Source organism: Sebastes umbrosus, chromosome 22, assembly GCF_015220745.1.
Source record: "Sebastes umbrosus isolate fSebUmb1 chromosome 22, fSebUmb1.pri, whole genome shotgun sequence".
NCBI lineage: Eukaryota > Metazoa > Chordata > Actinopteri > Perciformes > Sebastidae > Sebastes > Sebastes umbrosus.
In genome coordinates, this window is record NC_051290.1 from 4,693,569 (window position 1) to 4,712,826 (window position 19,258).

A 19,258-nucleotide genomic window follows, 5' to 3' on the forward strand; every position below is an offset into this window, starting at 1 on the left:
GTGGCTTGGCTGCTTAGTTCTCGGTTCTGGCTGCGGAAGAGCGGGGTTCGATCCCCACCCTCACATCGATGCCCGGTGCCCGACAGTGGAGTGAGACCAGGGTTTACCAGAGATACGAATGGGGGGGGGGGTTATGCAACAGAAAAGCAGAAATTATAACAAATACTGCTGAATAAATAACCTATAATAATATATAACCCTAACCTGTAATACTATATAGTTGGGTTTATATATTATTATATGTAATAATGTAATAATAGAAAGTTAGGGTTATATATTATAGGTTAGGGTTAGGGTTATATATTATTATAGATTAGGGTTAGGGTTATACATTATTATAGGTTAGGGTTAGGGTTAGGGTTATATATTATAGGTTAGGGTTAGGGTTATACATTATTATAGATTAGGGTTAGGGTTAGGGTTATATATTATTATAGATTAGGGTTAGGGTTATACATTATTATAGATTAGGGTTAGGGTTATACACTATTATAGGTTAGGGTTAGGGTTAGGGTTATACACTATTATAGGTTAGGGTTAGGGTTATACACTATTATAGGTTAGGGTTAGGGTTAGGGTTATACATTATTATAGATTAGGGTTAGGGTTATACACTATTATAGGTTAGGGTTAGGGTTAGGGTTATACACTATTATAGGTTAGGGTTAGGGTTATACATTATTATAGGTTAGGGTTAGGGTTATACATTATTATAGGTTAGGGTTATGTATTATTATAGGTTAGGGTTATACATTATTATAGGTTAGGGTTAGGGTTATACATTATTATAGGTTAGGGTTATGTATTATTATAGGTTAGGGTTATACATTATTATAGGTTAGGGTTAGGGTTATACATTATTATAGGTTAGGGTTATACATTATTATAGGTCAGGGTTTGGGTCATATATTATTATAGGTTATTTATTCAGCAGAATTTGTTATAATTTCTGTTTTCTGTTGCATAACCCCCCAGTTGTATCTCAGGTAAATCCTGGGAGCAGACGCTCGTCTCACTCCACTGTCGGGCACCGGGCATCGATGTGAGGGTGGGGATCGAACCCTGCTCTGCCGCAGCCAGAACCGAGAACTAAGCAGCCAAGCCACCAATGCCACACGCACTGAGGACTGTTCTCTTCGTATATTTGACTTCGTCATTAGAAGTTAGACTTGAAAACAGTTTGTACCACATAAGGATCGAACCCACAACCTCCAGTATTCCAACCAGATATCTACTGCCCTGAGCTATTTCCCAAGTCACAATATAGCATCATAAAAAGTCAAAGTATACTAAGTTTAAAAAAAGGCATAGTACAGTATGTCGGAAAAAGTGAAAACTATGACTTACTATGACTTTTTTCATGAAATTTTTCGAAATACTATATGACTTTTTATCAGAAACATTTTTGACATGTTATACTATGACCTTTTTTTTCATGAAATCTTTCAACATACTATACTATGACTTTTTTTCATGAAATTTTCCGACGTACTATACTATGAATTTTTTTCGAAATACTTTACAATGACTATTTTTTTTTGACATACTATACTGACTTTAATAAAGTAATTAAAAAAAAATAGTCATAGTACTGACTTTTTTTTCGATATACTATACTATGACTTTTTTCAACATATTATTCTATGATTTTTTTTCAACATACTATACTATGACCGTGGTGGTAGATCTGCTAGTTTTTCACTGCTAGTCATTAAACACCGTGCTATCATAGAAAATGCTGTACATGTATTAAACTACAGGTAACATGTTTGTACTAATTCAAGCCCTTCCTTTATACTCATGTTGTTATTCTCAGTTTCTGTGGATTCCCATGAACTCAGTGAACATCCGTGGTCACATTAATTATACCTGGTTAAATCTCTAGGTACACAAACAAGAAGCTTTACCGCTCCTTTCTCCAGTCACTCCTCCCACGTTCACCTTCTCCTCACCTCAGGGTGTGCCTCTCCCCACCTTCTGCACACACACGCACACAACTCATTAGAGTTACCTGTCAGTCAAGTCTTTCATGGCTTAGCAAACACTTCCCTCTATTAGTGGCAGTATGGGCCTGTATCTGCTGACAGCCCTGCTGCCCATCATGGTGGTCTGTCTGGTGCACAAACTTCTATTTCTGAAGCGTGGTTACGCTTTGATTCCTGCAACCCTGAACTGTGTTATCTTTTCTGAATTGTTGATTGCTCAAACAAGTATTTTTTGTGGTTTTAGTTGAATGCATTTTCAAATGAAATATATATTTTTAGTAGAAGATTGTTGTCCTTTAATGGAGGATGTGACTTCTGCTGTTTTCAGACTAAACAATGATCCTTATCGTACCTATAGCAGCACTCAGCCTCGCTCTGTGCGTGCGTGTGAGTGTTTGCCCGCCCAGGTATTGCATGCCACCAGCTGCACGCTCAAAAATGCAGTAGATCTCGTGTTCAGGGGTGACGTTCATTACAACTGAAGTGGCGAGCTGCCAAAACGGCAGCCGCCCACTTGTTCACCTGCGTGCCAGCAGACACTGTAGCTCGCCCAACCACCTGTGGAGGAGGGTGTGCATGTTTCCGAGTGTACTCTATGAGGGACACATGTTCTCACATTGACAGGAAGATGGAAAATGCCCTCAGGTCTGACGACATTTTGACTAATTTACACTTCAGGGATATGATTAAGCCAAATTATAGTGTGTCAAATAAAGTCATACTATAGTACATCAAAAAAGTAATAAAAGTCATAGTATTGTATGTCTAAAAAAAATCTTAGTATTGTATGTTGAAAAAAGTCATAGTATTGTATGTCTAAAAAGAGTCATAGTATTGTATGTTCAAAAACGTCATAGTATTGTATGTTGAAAAAAGTCATCATATTGTATGTCTAAAAATAATCATAGTATTGTATGTAAAAAAAAACATAGTATTGTATGTTGAAAAAAGCAACAAAAAAAAGTTGTAGTATAGTATGTCAAAAAAATCATACTATGGTATGTTGAAAAAAAAAGTTATAGTATAAGAGGGAATTTTGTACTAAAGAGACTGTAACTTTGGACAACCCTATCTCTTAAAAATTACATTCTCATAGAACTAGACTGCGTTACGGTCACAGTTTTAAACATGTGATTAACGTTGTGAATTGAAACAAAACAAAATAAAAATGCGATAAACTTGCTTAGTTATATTTAATAAAAGATCACGGTTTGGCTTAATATAAGTGCATTCACCAATGAAACAGGCACTCTCTGCTGGGTGATATGACATCTAACACAAGAGTCTACGACAAACGGTTTTTGAGTTATGAGAGTGGGCGGGCCAAACGTGTAGTGGCGGGACTATGACTCTATTTTAGCGTGTAAATGACCTCCGGCCTGGTTTGTCATCATGGCTGAGAAATTTGGAGTAGATTTGACAAAGTACACTGAAGTTACAACAACTTCCTGTTTCATGGCGTATCATGCCAAATGGCGCCATGCCACCGCAACAATAATGCATCATCAAGTTATCAATAAAGGGCACATTTGAGTTGGATCCGGTTGGAGGAGTACATTAAAACATAAAACATGTAATTTCCTACAGTTTCAATAGGACCTTCGCTGCCCGACGTTGACTTTGCTCGGGCCCTAAATATAACTACACGTGGTTATAGTACTGTGTTGCTGTACCTAATGTAAAAATGACGGTAAACATGTCACATACCGAGAATGCTGCCAAAGGCATGGAACGTGGAAGATTGTAGTGGATGGAAGTCAAACCATGAGGTTATCCTGCTCTCAATTGACTTCCTGACTGAGTCACATGGTACAAAGGTCAAATGATTAACACACACTGATGCTGCACAAACCTCTGGCAGCAGGGGGAGGCAAACCAAACCAAAGGAAAACATTATCCTGATGGAGACACAACTCTTTTCTGGGATTTGGGACTCATATGGATGGGACACAAAACACAGGATTTTCACCCAGGAGACTAGAAGTCAAATCCTGGATGAATCTAACAATGTGTAGTTGTCTTTGAGTTCATAGTTATTCCAAAGGCTATGTAGTTTTGTTGCCTAAACCTCAAGAAGTTGTAGTTTTGTTGCCTAAACCTAAAGAAGTTGTAGTTTTGTTGCCTAAACCTAAATAAGTTGTAGTTTTGTTGTCTAAACTTAAAGAAGTTGTAGTTTTGTTGCCTAAACCTAAAAAAGTTGTAGTTTTGTTGCCTAAACCTAAAGAAGCCTTTTTGTTCGTGTTCAAAGCGTGATGTTTTATTCAGTTTTACAACATTTTAGAACGTGTTGCTTTTAAGTTTCCCTTTTATAAAGTAGTAGGTGTAGGAGGCCCCTAACGACCCACATCTATGGTGCTTATAGCGACTGATAACGCCTATTTAATGGCCCGATAACAGTGGAATTGGTATCTACATGTCTACGTTCATGCACATGTGTGTGTACATAGGGCGGTGTTTGCCCTGCTCTACATGCAGATAATAGTTGTGTCTGGGCTCCTGCAGGAATGCAGCAGGTACTATACATTAAAAAATCGAGGCAGCGTTTCCATGACTGCTTTTGAAGTGGTGGTTTCCTGGAGCAGTGTTGCCAACACTCATTCCTGTCTTTTTGTGTTGATATAATTCCTAATTCCTCCTCTTACTTGTTGGAATGTCCATTGAAGAAAGAGACAACGGCAGCCAGTGAATGAGAGCTTGACCTGCCAGTGAGCGAGCATAAATTAACTTCGCAGGAGACGAGCTGCGGATTCAAATCGCTGCAGAAACACGAAGGGTTATGACTAGATTGTGTGTCACCGCAGTAAAAAACGCAGATTCGCACTTTAAAAAAAAAAAAACCCTGTTGGTAACCACCACCTGATTCTCACAGAGGCTGACCACAGCTCTTTGTGGAGACTTTTAAGTCACTCTCGGCGGATCCATGGCAACCACTTGTTGAAGCCTCACTGCTTGTTGCTAAGTGATGGGATGTATTGGACCAGAAAATCCTTTCCATTGACACTCCCTCCACCCCCTTCTCCACCCACTCCTCTCCCTACCCCGTCCCCTCCCCGCCCATGGACCGCAGCCAAAACAACCCACATGTATGCTCCAACTTCCGCTAGTTGCAGGGCAAGAAACGCTCCTTTGGTACGTTGCCAAAATTCAACCTGTATTTAAATACGCTGCTCACCAAAAGAGGTTAAAAGGTGCCATTCTAACTTTTTTATTAATGACAAAGTTTTATCCACATATCCCCATGCTTACTATCTAAGAATGTTTAATCAAATAAACTGTCTTTACTCAGATTTTTACAGCTTTTCTGTGATCAGAGAACTTTGTGAAGAACCCTTAATGTCGACAAGGTTCCTGAGTCCTCGAGATAATTCCAAAGGTTCTCAATGAGGTTCAAGGGATCCTTGAGAGACTCAGGAAGTTCCAGAGAGGTTCTGGGGTCCAAGAAGGAATAGTATAATAATAGACCTATAAATAAAAGTTATGAGACTATGATTTCACTATAATTTGCCGCACTAGAAATCTCATTGCAACCATACACGTAATTCATAATAAAACACCAGGCCTATTTAAATACGCTGTTCACAGAAAAGAGGTTCAAATGGTGCTATTCTAACTTTAAATGACTGAGTTCTATCCACATATCCCCATGCTTAGAATATATAACAATATATACATACAAAACTGCTCATGCAGTACATTAAAAAAGTAAAAAAATTTAAATAAAATTAAATAAATAATTGAATCTCTAAGAGTACAGTGCCTTAAAATGGTAAAAAAAAAATTGCCAAACATTCAACATTCAATTAAAAATGGCCGACTTCCTGTTGGGTTTACGGTATACCTCCAAGAGGCTTTTTTGTACGTCTCAACATGTTACATATACCCACCAAGTTTCATACATCTAGGTGAAACCACAATGAGTTTCCGAGCACCTTTAGCCCCTCAAAATTGCGTTGCTAAGCAACAGTTTGGGTTTACTTCCTGTCAACTGATGTCATTTACATACACTGCAACCAGGAAATAAACTGGGACACATTTAGAATGTTTACTTTTAAAACCGTGTAATGGTCTAAATATATTGTATATTTGTGACATCACAAATGGACAGATATCCAAAACGGCTTGTTTCAAACGCACAATTTCTGAATACTGGCTGTGTGTGTGTTTCTCCGTATATTGAGCGTTTTTGATAGTTAACAGTATTTATAAAGCACTTAAAGGGACTGTTTGTAACTTCTTACATGCATAAATCAATCCGGGTCGGTGTCCCCTGCACGTTCGCGTGTGGCTACGCTGTTCAGTCTGTTAAACTGTGTTGGCCGCGGTCGGAGGACGTAGGGGAGACCATAGCTTTGGTCTCCAGGGCCGGAGTCTCTGCTGTACTCTGATCCTCTAAATTGATAATAGCATTTCATCATTACCTGTGAAATGTAATGACATTCAGATATATATAGTTTACTGGTTTTCTGAGACCCCCCTGCATCTGTCCTCCATCCTCCTCCATCCTCCTCCTCCTCCTCCGGTTGATCCTGGTGCCCTCATCTCTTCTCCCCCTTCCTCCTCCTCCTCCTCCTCTCCTCCTCCTCCCCTCAGTGACCGATTAGCCGGTGCGGGGTTCTCTCCCCCATTTCCATGAGAAAGGCGGCGGTCGGTGAAAGGGTTAAGCCAGAGGACGAAGCCCCCTAAAAAGCAGCCCTAATTTTCTGCCCGGCAGGGGAGTAGTGTGTGGGGGGGGGGAAGCGGGGGGGGAGATGGGAACAAAGACGCCCGGGGGAGGAGCGGAGACTCCGGCTTTACTATATGCACCTGCGGCCTGAAAAGCCTCCGGACAATGAGCCTCCGACACGGCCAATTACGAACGGGCCATCCACCCGCTTTCTCTGTGGAGAGGAGAGGGGGTGTAAGGGGGGAGGATGGGAGGAGGACTGGGGAAAGTGAATTTTAAAAGAGGGTAAAGATAAGAAAGTAAATAATCGAGCTTTAAATCATTCCAGGCACTATAGACGACCCCCCCACCCCCAGCCCCTCTCCCAGGGCCATCACATCTTCCCACCCCGCCAAAGACACCCATGTTTCCCCCACTAATGTTCACTTTTATTCTAGGCGGGTTAGGGGGCTGACGGCTCCGCCTGTGAGGACGCTGTGAAAGCGGGGAAAGGTCGGTTTTGATTGCTGGTATGCCCATTCTTTATATGTCCTGTAATGATTGGGATGGATGAGGTCATGTTGGAAAGCAACAGCTGATGAGAACTCATCTGGTGACACGCAGATAAACCAGCATTCACCTGAGATCATCACTATTATTAGGCCTGTTATTATTATATCCTTAGAGAGATAACTAAAGGTCCCATATTGTAAAAAGAGAGATTTTCATGTCTTTTATATTATAAAGCAGGTTTAAGTGCTATATAAATACTGTTAAACTATCAAACCGCTCAATATACAGAGAAATACACGCACAGCCCGTATTCAGAAATTGTTCGTTTGAAACAAGCCGTTTGGATTTCTGTCTATTTGTGATGTCACAAATATACAATATTTAGACTATCACACGGTTTTAAACATAAACATTCTAAATGTGTCCCAGTTTATTTCCTGTTGCAGTGTATGTGAATGACATCAGCTGACAGGAAGTAAACATGGACCCAAACAGTTGCCTAGCGATGCAATGCTGTTGCAATTCCCTTGAAATGTGCTAAAACGGAGCATTTCAGACAGAGGGTAAATACAGGTATATTCAGGCAGACAGTACGAGGAAAATAAAGGTTTTTCTAACATTACAGCATGTAATCATGTTCTAGTAGAAACACAAAATACAAGTATTAACCTGAAAATGAGCACGATATGGGACCTTTAAAAAAAAAGATATTTTTATAAAACGGTAAGCCTCCGGTGCTCCTAATGGCATCTGCAAGATTTCACAGACCGGAGGAAAACGAATAATCAGAACCGAGCTGGAGCCTTGTCGTCCTCGGAGCAGCTGTCAATCATTCGACAACCCTCCGATTTTCCCGGGAGACTTCCCGTTTTTCATCGCTCTCTTCCGTTTTTCTTCCTGAGGTCACAATTCTCTCGTATTTCTCCCAATTGATGTCAAATTTTAAGCCCTTTTCGTTATCTTAGCCTGTTTCTGGAACTGAACAGTGTGTGTATAATCCCTACTGTTTCCACCCGGACGACAATAGAGCTACACCATCTGTCGTTTCCCGGTGGAAGGAGGTAGTCTATATACGCGCGACACAGCGCGATTTGAGCTCATGTTTAAGCTGCGCTCGCCACAGCGTGCAGCGCCCAAAGTTGGGCTTTGCTCGATGCAGCGAAAACCTTTGGAAATAACAGGTTTCAGAGCGCAGTGGTGGCGTTGTCGCGTTCTGTCTGAAAGGACCTTACTACTACTACTAAAGAAGAAGAAAAAAAGAAATACTCAAGCAGGAGCAATTGATGAAATATGAATCAATATTCTGTTACTGTAATGCCTATTTCTCTCCTCAGATGTTCTCAGAATCATCTTGTAGTGTACTGTTTAGCTGTTAATGAGAAAGTTTGTGACCCAGCAGCCATGTTGAGGAAATACCAAGCACCGCCCACCAGCCAGAGATTGTGATTGGTCAAAGTCTAGATGTTCTAAAGCCTGAAAACAGAGCCATGAGGAGGAGAAGAAGTCTCTCAGAACACTTGAATTACAATATGCTGAAAGGTTATTATGGATTTTTTTGCCCAATGATGACAAAAATATTCTGCCTACTGCTGCTTTAATAACAGTAACCATTATAATATAATAAATATGAGCAATAACATCAGAAAAATACACATTATGATCACAATTAGCCTACAATACAGTTATGTTTGTGTATATTGAGAAATAAATGTAAATGTAAATCAGAGAAAGTGAAATTTACTCCAATTGAAATTTGGAAATTTTTAACCGGCAGCTAATTTACAGCACTCGGGGAGGGGACAGTTTATGGGATCCGATGCCTTGCGCAAGGGCACCCTGGTAGTGTCCAGGAGATCCGTTCTTGTCTGTGTAGGGTCTTGAATCGGCAACCTTTTGGTTCCCAAGCCAAGTCCCTATATGGACTGATCTACTTGGAAACAAGTAAAGGAACGTACTATTATACTGGTGTTTTAAAATCTAAAACTGAATTTTTCTAAGAGTTTAAATGTACTTTTCCTGCTTTAGGTCGTCATTGACTTCCATTCATTTCTTAGGGATATGAAGTGTGTTGTAAGTAAACACCATGACTGCATTATTCTATAATAATAATCACATTTTAACATAAAAACTAATGCAGGTTTGATATTCACTGTGATGATTTAAACGGTGATGATTTGTTTGTAGCAAGAAGTAAAAAGTTTTCTAATTTCTATATTATATTGAAATGAATGCAATCCTGGGAAAATTACATTTTAAGATCTGAATGTGAATGGTCAGCAGATGTATCCTTAGATTATCATTATCCTTTTACTTTTACTTCTATGATTTCCCCTTTTATATATTTTATGAGCACTGTTGCCAATGACTGCTTTGCTGGAACTGACAAATAACAAATAAAGAACCTTTAACCTTATAAAACATGCTTTTTAAAAAGGATATAAAGCTTACAATAACACTGGTGAGGTCCTCTAAAGAAGTATATTATCATCCTACAACTGCAGTGGCCACTTTATTAGGTACGCCTGTAAAATGTAAAGCAATCCAATACAACAGATCAGCATCAATTACCCCTTAAAGGCTTATAATGTTGTCAACTATGATTATTATTGAGCTGGTAGTTAGTGGCATTTCTGCCTCCTTATGTATGTAAATAAATGGATCAAACACCTGAACATTAAAACCATGTGATATGACTGAAAGCTCCAGAAAAAGCTAGTTTATATACTTTGGAAAAGGTTGCATTTGCGGCATTCATTTGTCCAAGTGTACCTAATAAAGTGGCCATTGAATGTATTTATGTATATATGATGCTGTTGAGCTAAAAGTACACAAACAGTTAACATCGTTAATGAAAAAGGATTTGTACTTTTTATTAATATTGTCATGAATGCCATAACAAAGATTTTTTTTAATCAAAAAAAAAAAAGGAATCGAGACTCTTAGTATAAGAGCCTAAAAATGTATACATTATTTACATGAATGCTACATACAGTAACTCTATAGTATATGGCAGCATTTACATACAAGAGAATTCATTCTAAAAAATAGAGATACAAGTCAGTAGAAAAGTTAAAACACTTGGGTAACAATGTAAACATTCACGCATTTACTTTAATAGAAACTGCTCTCCCTTTTTTTTTCTTCTCAAAAAAATATAAGTATAAAAGGCATCTGTTTCCAGTGCGTGTCGAGTTAGTAATGGAAGTTAAAAACTGCCGGAATAATCTAGCACATTCAATATTCACAGTTTTTTTGTAGGTTGAAAATATAAAGTTCCCTTTAGGTCCATAGCAGCACTATAATAAGCAAGACAGCAGGCTAGAAAACAGGAAATAACAGTACCAGAACCAGGATTAAAAAGTTATTTTTATAGATTGACCCACATATATGAATACGTTTTCAGGAGATTTTAATGTGATACATTCTCTTTACTGGTAGTAGAAACACAAACATTTTGTTATAAGAAACCTGGAAGGCCCTTTAGGTCAATACTTGGTGGAAGACGCGAGTTTTAATCTGCATTTCATATTAAATTTCATCCCCCTTATACTGAAAAAGCCTATAAAAACAACTTGCCTAGAGCAAAGTGACAACTGCCAGAACAACGCAACATCAAAAAAGATCTAACAAAACTAATTATAGCAAATAAAACTCATACAGGCAGCAAAGAAACTGTAGATCCAGTGACGACCAGTAGACGTACGGAGATGTTGGAACGTAGAACCAGCCTGGTTCTACGGTACGTTCTAAAGCGACGGATTGTATCGTAGGAGCGTAGAAGAAGTGTTTATCTCCTGTGGATGCAGTGCTGATTGTCCAACAGGTGGGTTTTTCTCCGTGTCATCCAACAAGATTTCATCAGTTAAAAATATAAAAAGCCAAGGCACAAAGAGTTCATTGGAGTTGTGCGTTTTCCTTTCCCCCACCCCTTCAGGACCGAATAACGAATAAACCACCACATCGTCAGCTCGGGTGATTTGTTTGTCACCAGCTGAGGGATTCTGATCCGGCAGCGACCGGGTTGCCAGGTCATTTATAGTCTCTATGCCGCGGCTGTATAGTGGAAGACTAAACTGGCACGGACTGGGTTTGGCGGAACGGTCATGAGTGCCGGTGTCACAAGTGTTATTAACAAAAAGGAGTTCTTATTATGGATAAGTTCTAAAATATAAAAAAAGGAGACAGAAAAAGACAGAATATGTACACATAAACACCCCACATAAACTGCAGTCCTTCATGGAGGAAGTCTGCTGGAGGGTGGGGGTGGGTTTTGGGGCGCTCTGTACGTGTGGTGGTCTTTATGTGGTACCAAAGAGGTAGAAAAACTTTAAATGTAGTCGCCACTTGTGTGTCTGAACTACTAATGCGGGAGAAAAAAAGTGTCCTTCTTGTGTCTCTTTGCCAGTCTAAAGTCCCGCCAACACAGACTCCACCTCCCGTCCAGCCAGCTGTGCATCGTGAGCTGTTTCCGGTCCCCCCCACCGTCGCCGCCACCGCCATCCCCCCCTATGACTCCCACTTCCAGTCCTAGATGTGTGTGAGTGGGACGGTTCCGGTGAGGTAGTGCTGCTGGACGCTGGCGTAGCCCCTCTGTGCCGCCGTGGGGTCGCCGGCGTCCCCTCCTGGTCCCGGGATGTACATGCTGATCATGTCCCTGAGGTCGCCCTGCAGAGGGCCGCGGTGGTGGTTCGGCGTCCCCGTCGGAGGCGAGTGGGACACCGGTTCTGCTTTCACCATGGACATGGTGACGGGGCTGGGCTGCTGGGGGCTGCTGCTGTAGGACATCGGGCTGTGGGGGGGAGAGAGTTTAAGATATATTAAAGCTTCAGTAGGCAACAATTTATTGGCTTCAAAAATCCATAATAACCTTTCAGAATAATTCAAGTGTTCTGAGAGACTTCTGCACCTCCTCTTGGCTCTGCTTACAGGCTTCATGTCCAACCAACTTCTTTAGGTTTAGGCAGCAAAACTACAACTTCTTCAGGTTTCGGCAAAAAACCCACTTAGTTAAGTTTAGGGAAAAACATTGTGTTTTGGGTTAACATAACTATGACCACAAATGAAGGTGAAATACTGTCCCAGATAAGGAACAAGTCATGAGAAATGGTCTGAAAATACACCTCCGATCTAGAGTTGCACCTGACGGCTCTTATAAAACGAGCGTTGAGTCAGGGGGAAGTGTTGAGATGAAGTACATTCAGTCCCATTGAGTCATGGAGGAACAACAGGCTTCAGTCTGCTGCCTACTTGTTATGCACGGTGACGCTCATTTCAGAAAGAGAGAGAGCGTTCCTATTGGCTGTGCTCCGGTTGGTGGGCGGTGCTTTGGTATTTCCTCAACTGATCTGCTGCCGGGTCACAAACTTTCTCATTTTACAGCTAAACAGTACACTACAAGATGTTTATGAAAACATTGACTTTAAAAAAGTGAAAATATCAAAATAATAAAGTACACTGCAACAGCAGTTTTATATTAAACTTGAATAAATGAATAATTCACCCCTCTGGTGTAAACTTAGCGTGTGAATCTCTGGCATAAACTAATATTCATCTACTTTAATTTGTTTTCGCTCCTTGTATGAGTATTTCTTTATCTTAGTTCTCTCCTTCTCTCACTCACTGACGGTCCTTTCAGACACAACACGACAAGAATAGACCAAATATTTAGATCCTAAAGAAGGCAACCGCCGTCCCAAATCAGCAAAACTACTGAACAAAACACCACATCGACTTGTATTTTCTTTCTGAATGTCACAACACACCAACATCACTAGAATTCCAGAAATTGAAGAATCTACTTCAGCAAAACTTTGAGTCTTTTGTGCATCATTCAATTCCTATTTCATTAACACAATACAGTCACTTCTATTTCCACCAGTCGGAGCACAAAAAAGTTTGCCACAAAAGCATCAAACACTTCAGGTACAGCGATGCCTCTCGATCACGTCATTGGTCTTTTGACACTACTATCATTTCAGAAGACCTTCAGGATTAACAAATACATTCATTAAATCCATGAACACGTCATTATCATATGTTAAAATAAACCAGTATGGGAGGGAGAGAGGACATTAGAGCTTCTCTACTATCACTACAGTGACGGATAATTCTGCTGGAGTAACCGAGCTTTGGAGTATGTCAGGTACATCCTCATATTTGGGACAAAAACTTTTAGACAACAACAAAAATATATCCCTCATGTAGCAAACATATCATTAGGGATAAGAGGAGACTTATTTGGAGAAAAGGGCTCAATAACTCCCTATTTGACTGAGGAGAGAGAGTGCAGCACAAGGTTCCTTCAAAAATGCTCATAAAATATGAATATATTAAAGGGGAAGTAAAAAGTAAAAGCAAAATGATAAAATAGTGCCGTTAAAGTAAATATAAACATAAGTAAATATAGAATAGTATTGTAAATGTGAAGCACATCCACAAGTCATGACGCAGATACAGACAACTTCCCCTCTGGGCCATCTAATAAAGCTAACTGGGAATAGTTTTATATTATATTAATTACAACAGAAATGCAGTAAAGAACATTTTTTAAATACTATTTGTGTTTAATATTTGCTATTTTTCTCAAGATCTGTTGTATTTTTTTTGCCATATGACCCTCAAACGCACCATCCCAAGATATCAGTAAAGTCTTGTTCTTACTTTCTGTGACAGAGAGACTGATCTGTTCAATTAACTTTTAAGTTTATATACTGGAATTTTAATTCCTGTTTAAGTTTTGACCAATTTGTTCCTGCTTTAAAAACTAATTCCTGTTCATTTTTAGCATTTTTAGCCAAGTTGCTGGTGTACGATTTATTATTTTAATAATAAACAATTAAATAAATTTGCATTTGTATGAATTTGTCGGTCACATTTTGTTTTACAAAGTTAGTAAAGCAATGTTAAAGTCAAGCATTACACATAAAAGAGTGATCCCAGTGAGGCATACAGCTTATTAATTAAAACACCGGTTTCGGATCGTTACTCGGTATCGGCCGATACCCAAAGCCCAGGTATCGGTATTGAGACTGAATGAGGCGGATCGGTGCATCCCTAGTTTCTGTGATTCAGTGCAGGACGGGACAAGTTTGGCCTCCAACATGACTCATTCTGACAAACGACTAACTGATAATCAAAACATCTTTCAGGGAAGCTTTAAGAGGATTCACCTGCTGGAGAACAAAGATGTCTGACATGTTAAAAACAGATACTAGAACATCCATCCTCACATTAGTCAAAGTGTTCGGTCTTTGTATTTGTAGGGCGGGGGGGTGGGGGGAGACATGAGACCTGTAAGGCAGGAGGCAGAGACCCAGGAGTGGAACTGGGACAATGGTTTAGCAAGAAACAGAGTGGATTGTGGGTAGCGGACCACACACAGAGTGGCCTACCCTTCCTACCGTCAAGTCACCCTGATCAACATTCCAGGCAGGACCCAGCCCAGAGCCGAGCGTCACCGCGCATAACAAGTAGGCAGCAGACTGAAGCCTGTTGTTCCTCCGTGACTCAATGGGACTGAATGTACTTCATCTCAACACTTCCACCTGACTCAACGCTCGTTTTATAAGAGCCGTCAGGTGCAACTCTAGATCGGACGTGTATTTTAAAACCATTTCTCATGACTTATACCTTATTTTGGACAGTATTTCACCTTCATTTGTGTTCGTAGTTATGTTTAGCCAAAACACGATGTTTTTCCCTAAACTTACCTAAGTGGAGTTTTTTGCCAAAACCTTTAAGAAGTTCTAGTTTTGTTGCCTAAACCTAAAGAAGTTGTAGTTTTGTTGCCTAAATCTAAAGAAGTTGTAGTTTTGTTGCCTAAACCTAAAGAAGTTGTAGTTTTGTTGCCTAAATCTAAAGAAGTTGTAGTTTTGTTGCCTAAACCTAAAGAAGTTGTAGTTTTGTTTCCAAGAACTAAAGAACTTGTAGTTTTGTTTCCGAGACCTAGAGAAGTTGTAGTTTTATTGCCTAAACCTAAAGAACTTGTAGTTTTGTTTCCGAGATCTAAAGAAGTTGTAGTTTTGTTGCCTAAACCTAAAGAAGTTGTACTTTTATTGCCTAAACTTGTCTTACATCAGGTGCACTCTATTTTGGTGTACTTTCAGACCATTTCTCACGACTTATTCCTTATATTGGACTGTATTTCACATTCATTGGTGTTCGTAGTTTTGTAAAACCCAAAACAAAAATGTTTTTACCTAAACTTAACTAAGTGTTAACAAACTGTTAAAACTAACTGTTAAACTGAGGTGAATTATCAGATCAAATGAGGGCATGTTTTACTGTTTCTTCTAAGTTGTCAAATAACCATCAAGTCACAACTGAATGAATATGGAGGAGAAAGTGGAGAACTGTATTAACATGGAGCCACTAATAAGAATAAAAGCTCAATCTAAATAGAAGATATCTTTAATTATCTGCATATGCTCCACACTTATTTGGAGATGCACTTTTGTCACCACTCTCTCCTAACACCTGTTTATGGATCTTTTTAGGAGGCCATCATCAGGTGTCATGAGAAGCATTGTGTTCAGTAACTTGAGAACATTTTGATAAAAAAAAAAAATAGTGCCACATTGTGCCTGACGCAGGTGGATCAGGCCTACAGCGCATGTTGGAGACCTTGTTTTGACTTTCTGTGGCGCATATAGAGGAGTTTCTCTCATTTTATTAAGCACCCTTTCAAATAATGGAAATAATTAAATATAAAATAAAAGTTTTTTGCGCATACTCCATCCAGCATGTGCAAAAACAAAAACAAAAAGTTTCTGTCAAATAACCATCAGGTCACAATTGAATGAATATGGAGGAGGAAGCCTATAAGTGTAAGTGGAGGACTGAATCTACATGGAGCCACTAATAAAGATAAAAGCTCAATCTACACAGAAAATATCTTTGATGCATGTTTCACACTTATTTGGAGAAGACGAAGCAACCACCACTCTCTCCTGTTTATCCATCTTTTTTTAGGAAGCCATCATCAGGTGTCATGAGAAGCTTTGTGTTCAGCACCTTGAGAACATTTTCATAAAAAATAGCGACAAGTGTTTTTTTTTGCCTAAACCTAAAGAAGTTTTAGTTTTGTTGTTTAAACCTAAAGAAGTTTTAGTTTTGTTGTTTAAACCTAAAGAAGCTGTAATTTGATTGCAAAGAAGTTGTAGTTGTTTTGCCTAAATCTAAAGAATTTGTAGTTTTATTGCCTAAACCTAAATAAGTTGTTCTTTAGTTGCCTAAACAAATTATGCCTGACGCAGGTGGATCAGGACTACAGCACATGTTGGAGACCTTGTTTTCTCTCATTTTATTTAGCACCATTTCAAATAATGGAAATAATTAAATATAAATGAAAATCACATTAATTTAAGTTTTTTTGCACTTACTCCAGCATGTGCATGCAAAACTTTTCTGAAAGTCATTCTGCAAACTCACCTGTAGGAGTTGGCTCCGTTCATGTTGTAGTTCTGTTGCCTAAACCTAAACAAGTTGTAGTTGTAGTTCTTATTTTGGACTGTATTTCACATTCATTGGTGTTCGTAGTTATGTTAACCCAGAAACACGATGTTTTTCCCTAAACTAAAGTGTTAACTAACTGTTAAAACCTGTTAAATTAGGGTGAATTATCAGATCAAATGAGTGCACGTTTTACTGTTTATTCTAAGTTAAGTTTCTGTCAAATAACACATTTGACATCAAGTCACAATTGAATGAATATGGAGGAGAAAGTGGAGAACTGTATCTACATGGAGCCACTAATGCGGATAAAAGCTCAATTCTCTGTGCATGCTCCACACTTATTTGGAGATGCACTTCTGCCACCACTTTCTCCTAACACCTGTTTATCCATTTTTTTAGGAAGCCATCATCAGGTGTCATGAGAAGCATTGTGTTCAGTAACTTGAGAACATTTTGATAAAATAAAAACCGCCACATTGTGCCTTGTTTTGACTTTCTGTGGAGCTTCTCTCATTTTATGAAGCAACATTTCAAATAATGGAAATAATTAAATATAAAATATATGAAAATCACAATTAACTTAAACTTTTTTTGCACTTACTCCACCATGTGCAAAAACTTTTTTTCCAAACTTATTCTGCAAAAACTCACCTGTAAGAGTTGGCTCCATTCATGTAGGTCTGTGCTGCAGTCATGGCCGGTGGGTACTGCAGAGCTGACAGGTCGTACCGGTGCAGCTGCTGCGTGTAGCCGAGCGCCTCGCCCTGCATGCCCGCATAACCTCCGGTGGGTCCCCATCCGTAGCTGTCCATCCTCGGACTGCCACCTTGTCCCTGCGCCGCCGCCAGCAGGTTCCCAGCCGACAGAGGGTATTTACCCACCTGCATGGTGTCCTTCTTCAGCAGCGGCTTGGTCTTGCGTCTCGGCTTGTACTTGTAGTCCGGATACTCCTTCATGTGGACCGCTCGGAGCCGCTTGGCCTCGTCGATGAACGGCCTCTTCTCTGCGTCGGTGAGCAGCTTCCACTCTGCACCAAGTCGCTTGCTGATCTCGGAGTTGTGCATCTTGGGGTTTTCTTGTGCCATCTTGCGCCTCTGGCCTCTGGACCACACCATGAATGCATTCATGGGTCTCTTCACTTTATCCATGGGGTCCACGCCTGGAGGTGCACACGCTGTTTTGGAGCCAGGATGAGTGTTGTTGCTGGCCATGATGCTGGTGATGTGGCCGGTGACTGGTGACATGCCCTGCTGGGTCTGGTGAGAGGGAGGCTGGCCGGTTGGCTTAAGCTCGTGCTCCATCATGCTGTACATGTTTGGACAAAAAATTGCACAAAAAAATTGCACAAAAAGTTGCACCAAAAATTGCACAAAAAGTTGCACAAAAAGTTGCACCAAAAAATGCACAAAAAGTTGCACAAAAAGAGTCGACAAAGTTTTGCAGCCGTCCACCTGTGCAGGTTGAAACGTGCGCACCGGCTGATCCAAATCAACTAATTACGCACTAATTACGCACAGCACAGTTTCTCTTAAAGTCTGGTCCTGTGCGTCATTATACTGTTTCTAACAGAAAGGTGTTGACGCAGTTTATCTCTCTCTCTCTCTCTCTCTCTCTCTCTCAGCGGTGAAACCACTTGTTGTTGTCAGGAGGCCAAATCACACACTGAACTCATCCTGCAAAAGTTCCCCTGTTCTGGTGCAGTCAGCCGGGTGTGGAGGACCAATAGGAGAAGAGCTCCTGTGTGTGTGTGCGCGCATGCATTTGCAAGTGAAAAGGCACCGAGAGCGCGCGAGACACTTGTTGATGACGGTAGTGGAGAGGAGGGGGGTGGAGGATTGAAGGGATATAAGTATCTTCATATTCAGTTATCAACTATAATGAGCTGCACATCTGAATAAAAAAGGTTTAATCAAAGTTAAAGGTCCCATATTGTAAAAAGTGAATTCTGAAAAATTTGTGGGAATGGTGAATCAGCATTCCCATAATTAAATACTAGGGTGAATTAGCCTGATGTGAGACTTTTCTTTTGCATTTAAAACTTCTGGAATATATGAAGCCAATACATTAAAGTACCACTCTGCAAAACCCCAGGATTGGTCCATAAGAAATGTATAAGTCTTATTCTTAAAGGTCCCATATTGTAAAAAGTGAGATTTTCATGTCTTTTATATTATAAAGCAGGTTTAAGTGCTATATAAATACTGTTAAACTATCAAAACGCTCAATATACGGAGAAATACACACAGCTCGTATTCAGAAATTGTGCGTTTGAAACAAGCCGTTATAGGATTTCAGTTCATTTGTGATGTCACAAATATACAATATATATAGATCATTTCACAAGTTTTAAACGTAAACATTCTAAATGTGTCCCAGTTTATTTCCTGTTGCAGTGTATGTGAATGACATCACCTGACAGGAAGTAAACATGGTCCCAAAGTGTTGCCTAGCAACGCAATTCCGTTGCAATGCACTAAAACGGAGCGTTTAAGACAGAGGGTGAATACAAGGTATATTTAGGCAGACAGTATGAGGAAAATAAAGTTTCTTTTTAACATTACAGCATGTAAACATGTTCTAGTAGAAACACAAAATACAAGTATGAACCTGAAAATGAGATGGAACTTTTAAATAAAAGGAGTAAAATCACTGCTTTGGGTCCTTT

At 39.8% G+C, this 19,258-nt stretch overlaps 1 protein-coding gene across 2 annotated transcripts; it reads right to left on the reverse strand.

Annotated features, from left to right (window-relative positions):
- Nucleotides 1-9,989: 9,989 nt before the first annotated feature.
- On the reverse strand, nucleotides 9,990-18,327 carry sox19b (SRY-box transcription factor 19b). 2 transcript variants are annotated; one of them, XM_037758654.1, is made up of 3 exons: nucleotides 18,045-18,327; nucleotides 17,245-17,898; nucleotides 9,990-11,929 (listed from the first exon to the last, which is right to left on the reverse strand). In XM_037758654.1, exons 2-3 carry the CDS (start codon nucleotides 17,895-17,897, stop codon nucleotides 11,668-11,670), a joined length of 915 nt encoding a protein of 304 aa, XP_037614582.1. In that variant the 5' UTR covers nucleotide 17,898; nucleotides 18,045-18,327; the 3' UTR covers nucleotides 9,990-11,667. The 2 variants fall into 2 exon arrangements, with proteins under 2 accessions (XP_037614582.1, XP_037614581.1); XM_037758653.1 differs by having other exon boundaries at nucleotides 17,245-18,326.
- Between the last annotated feature and the right edge of the window lie 931 nt (nucleotides 18,328-19,258).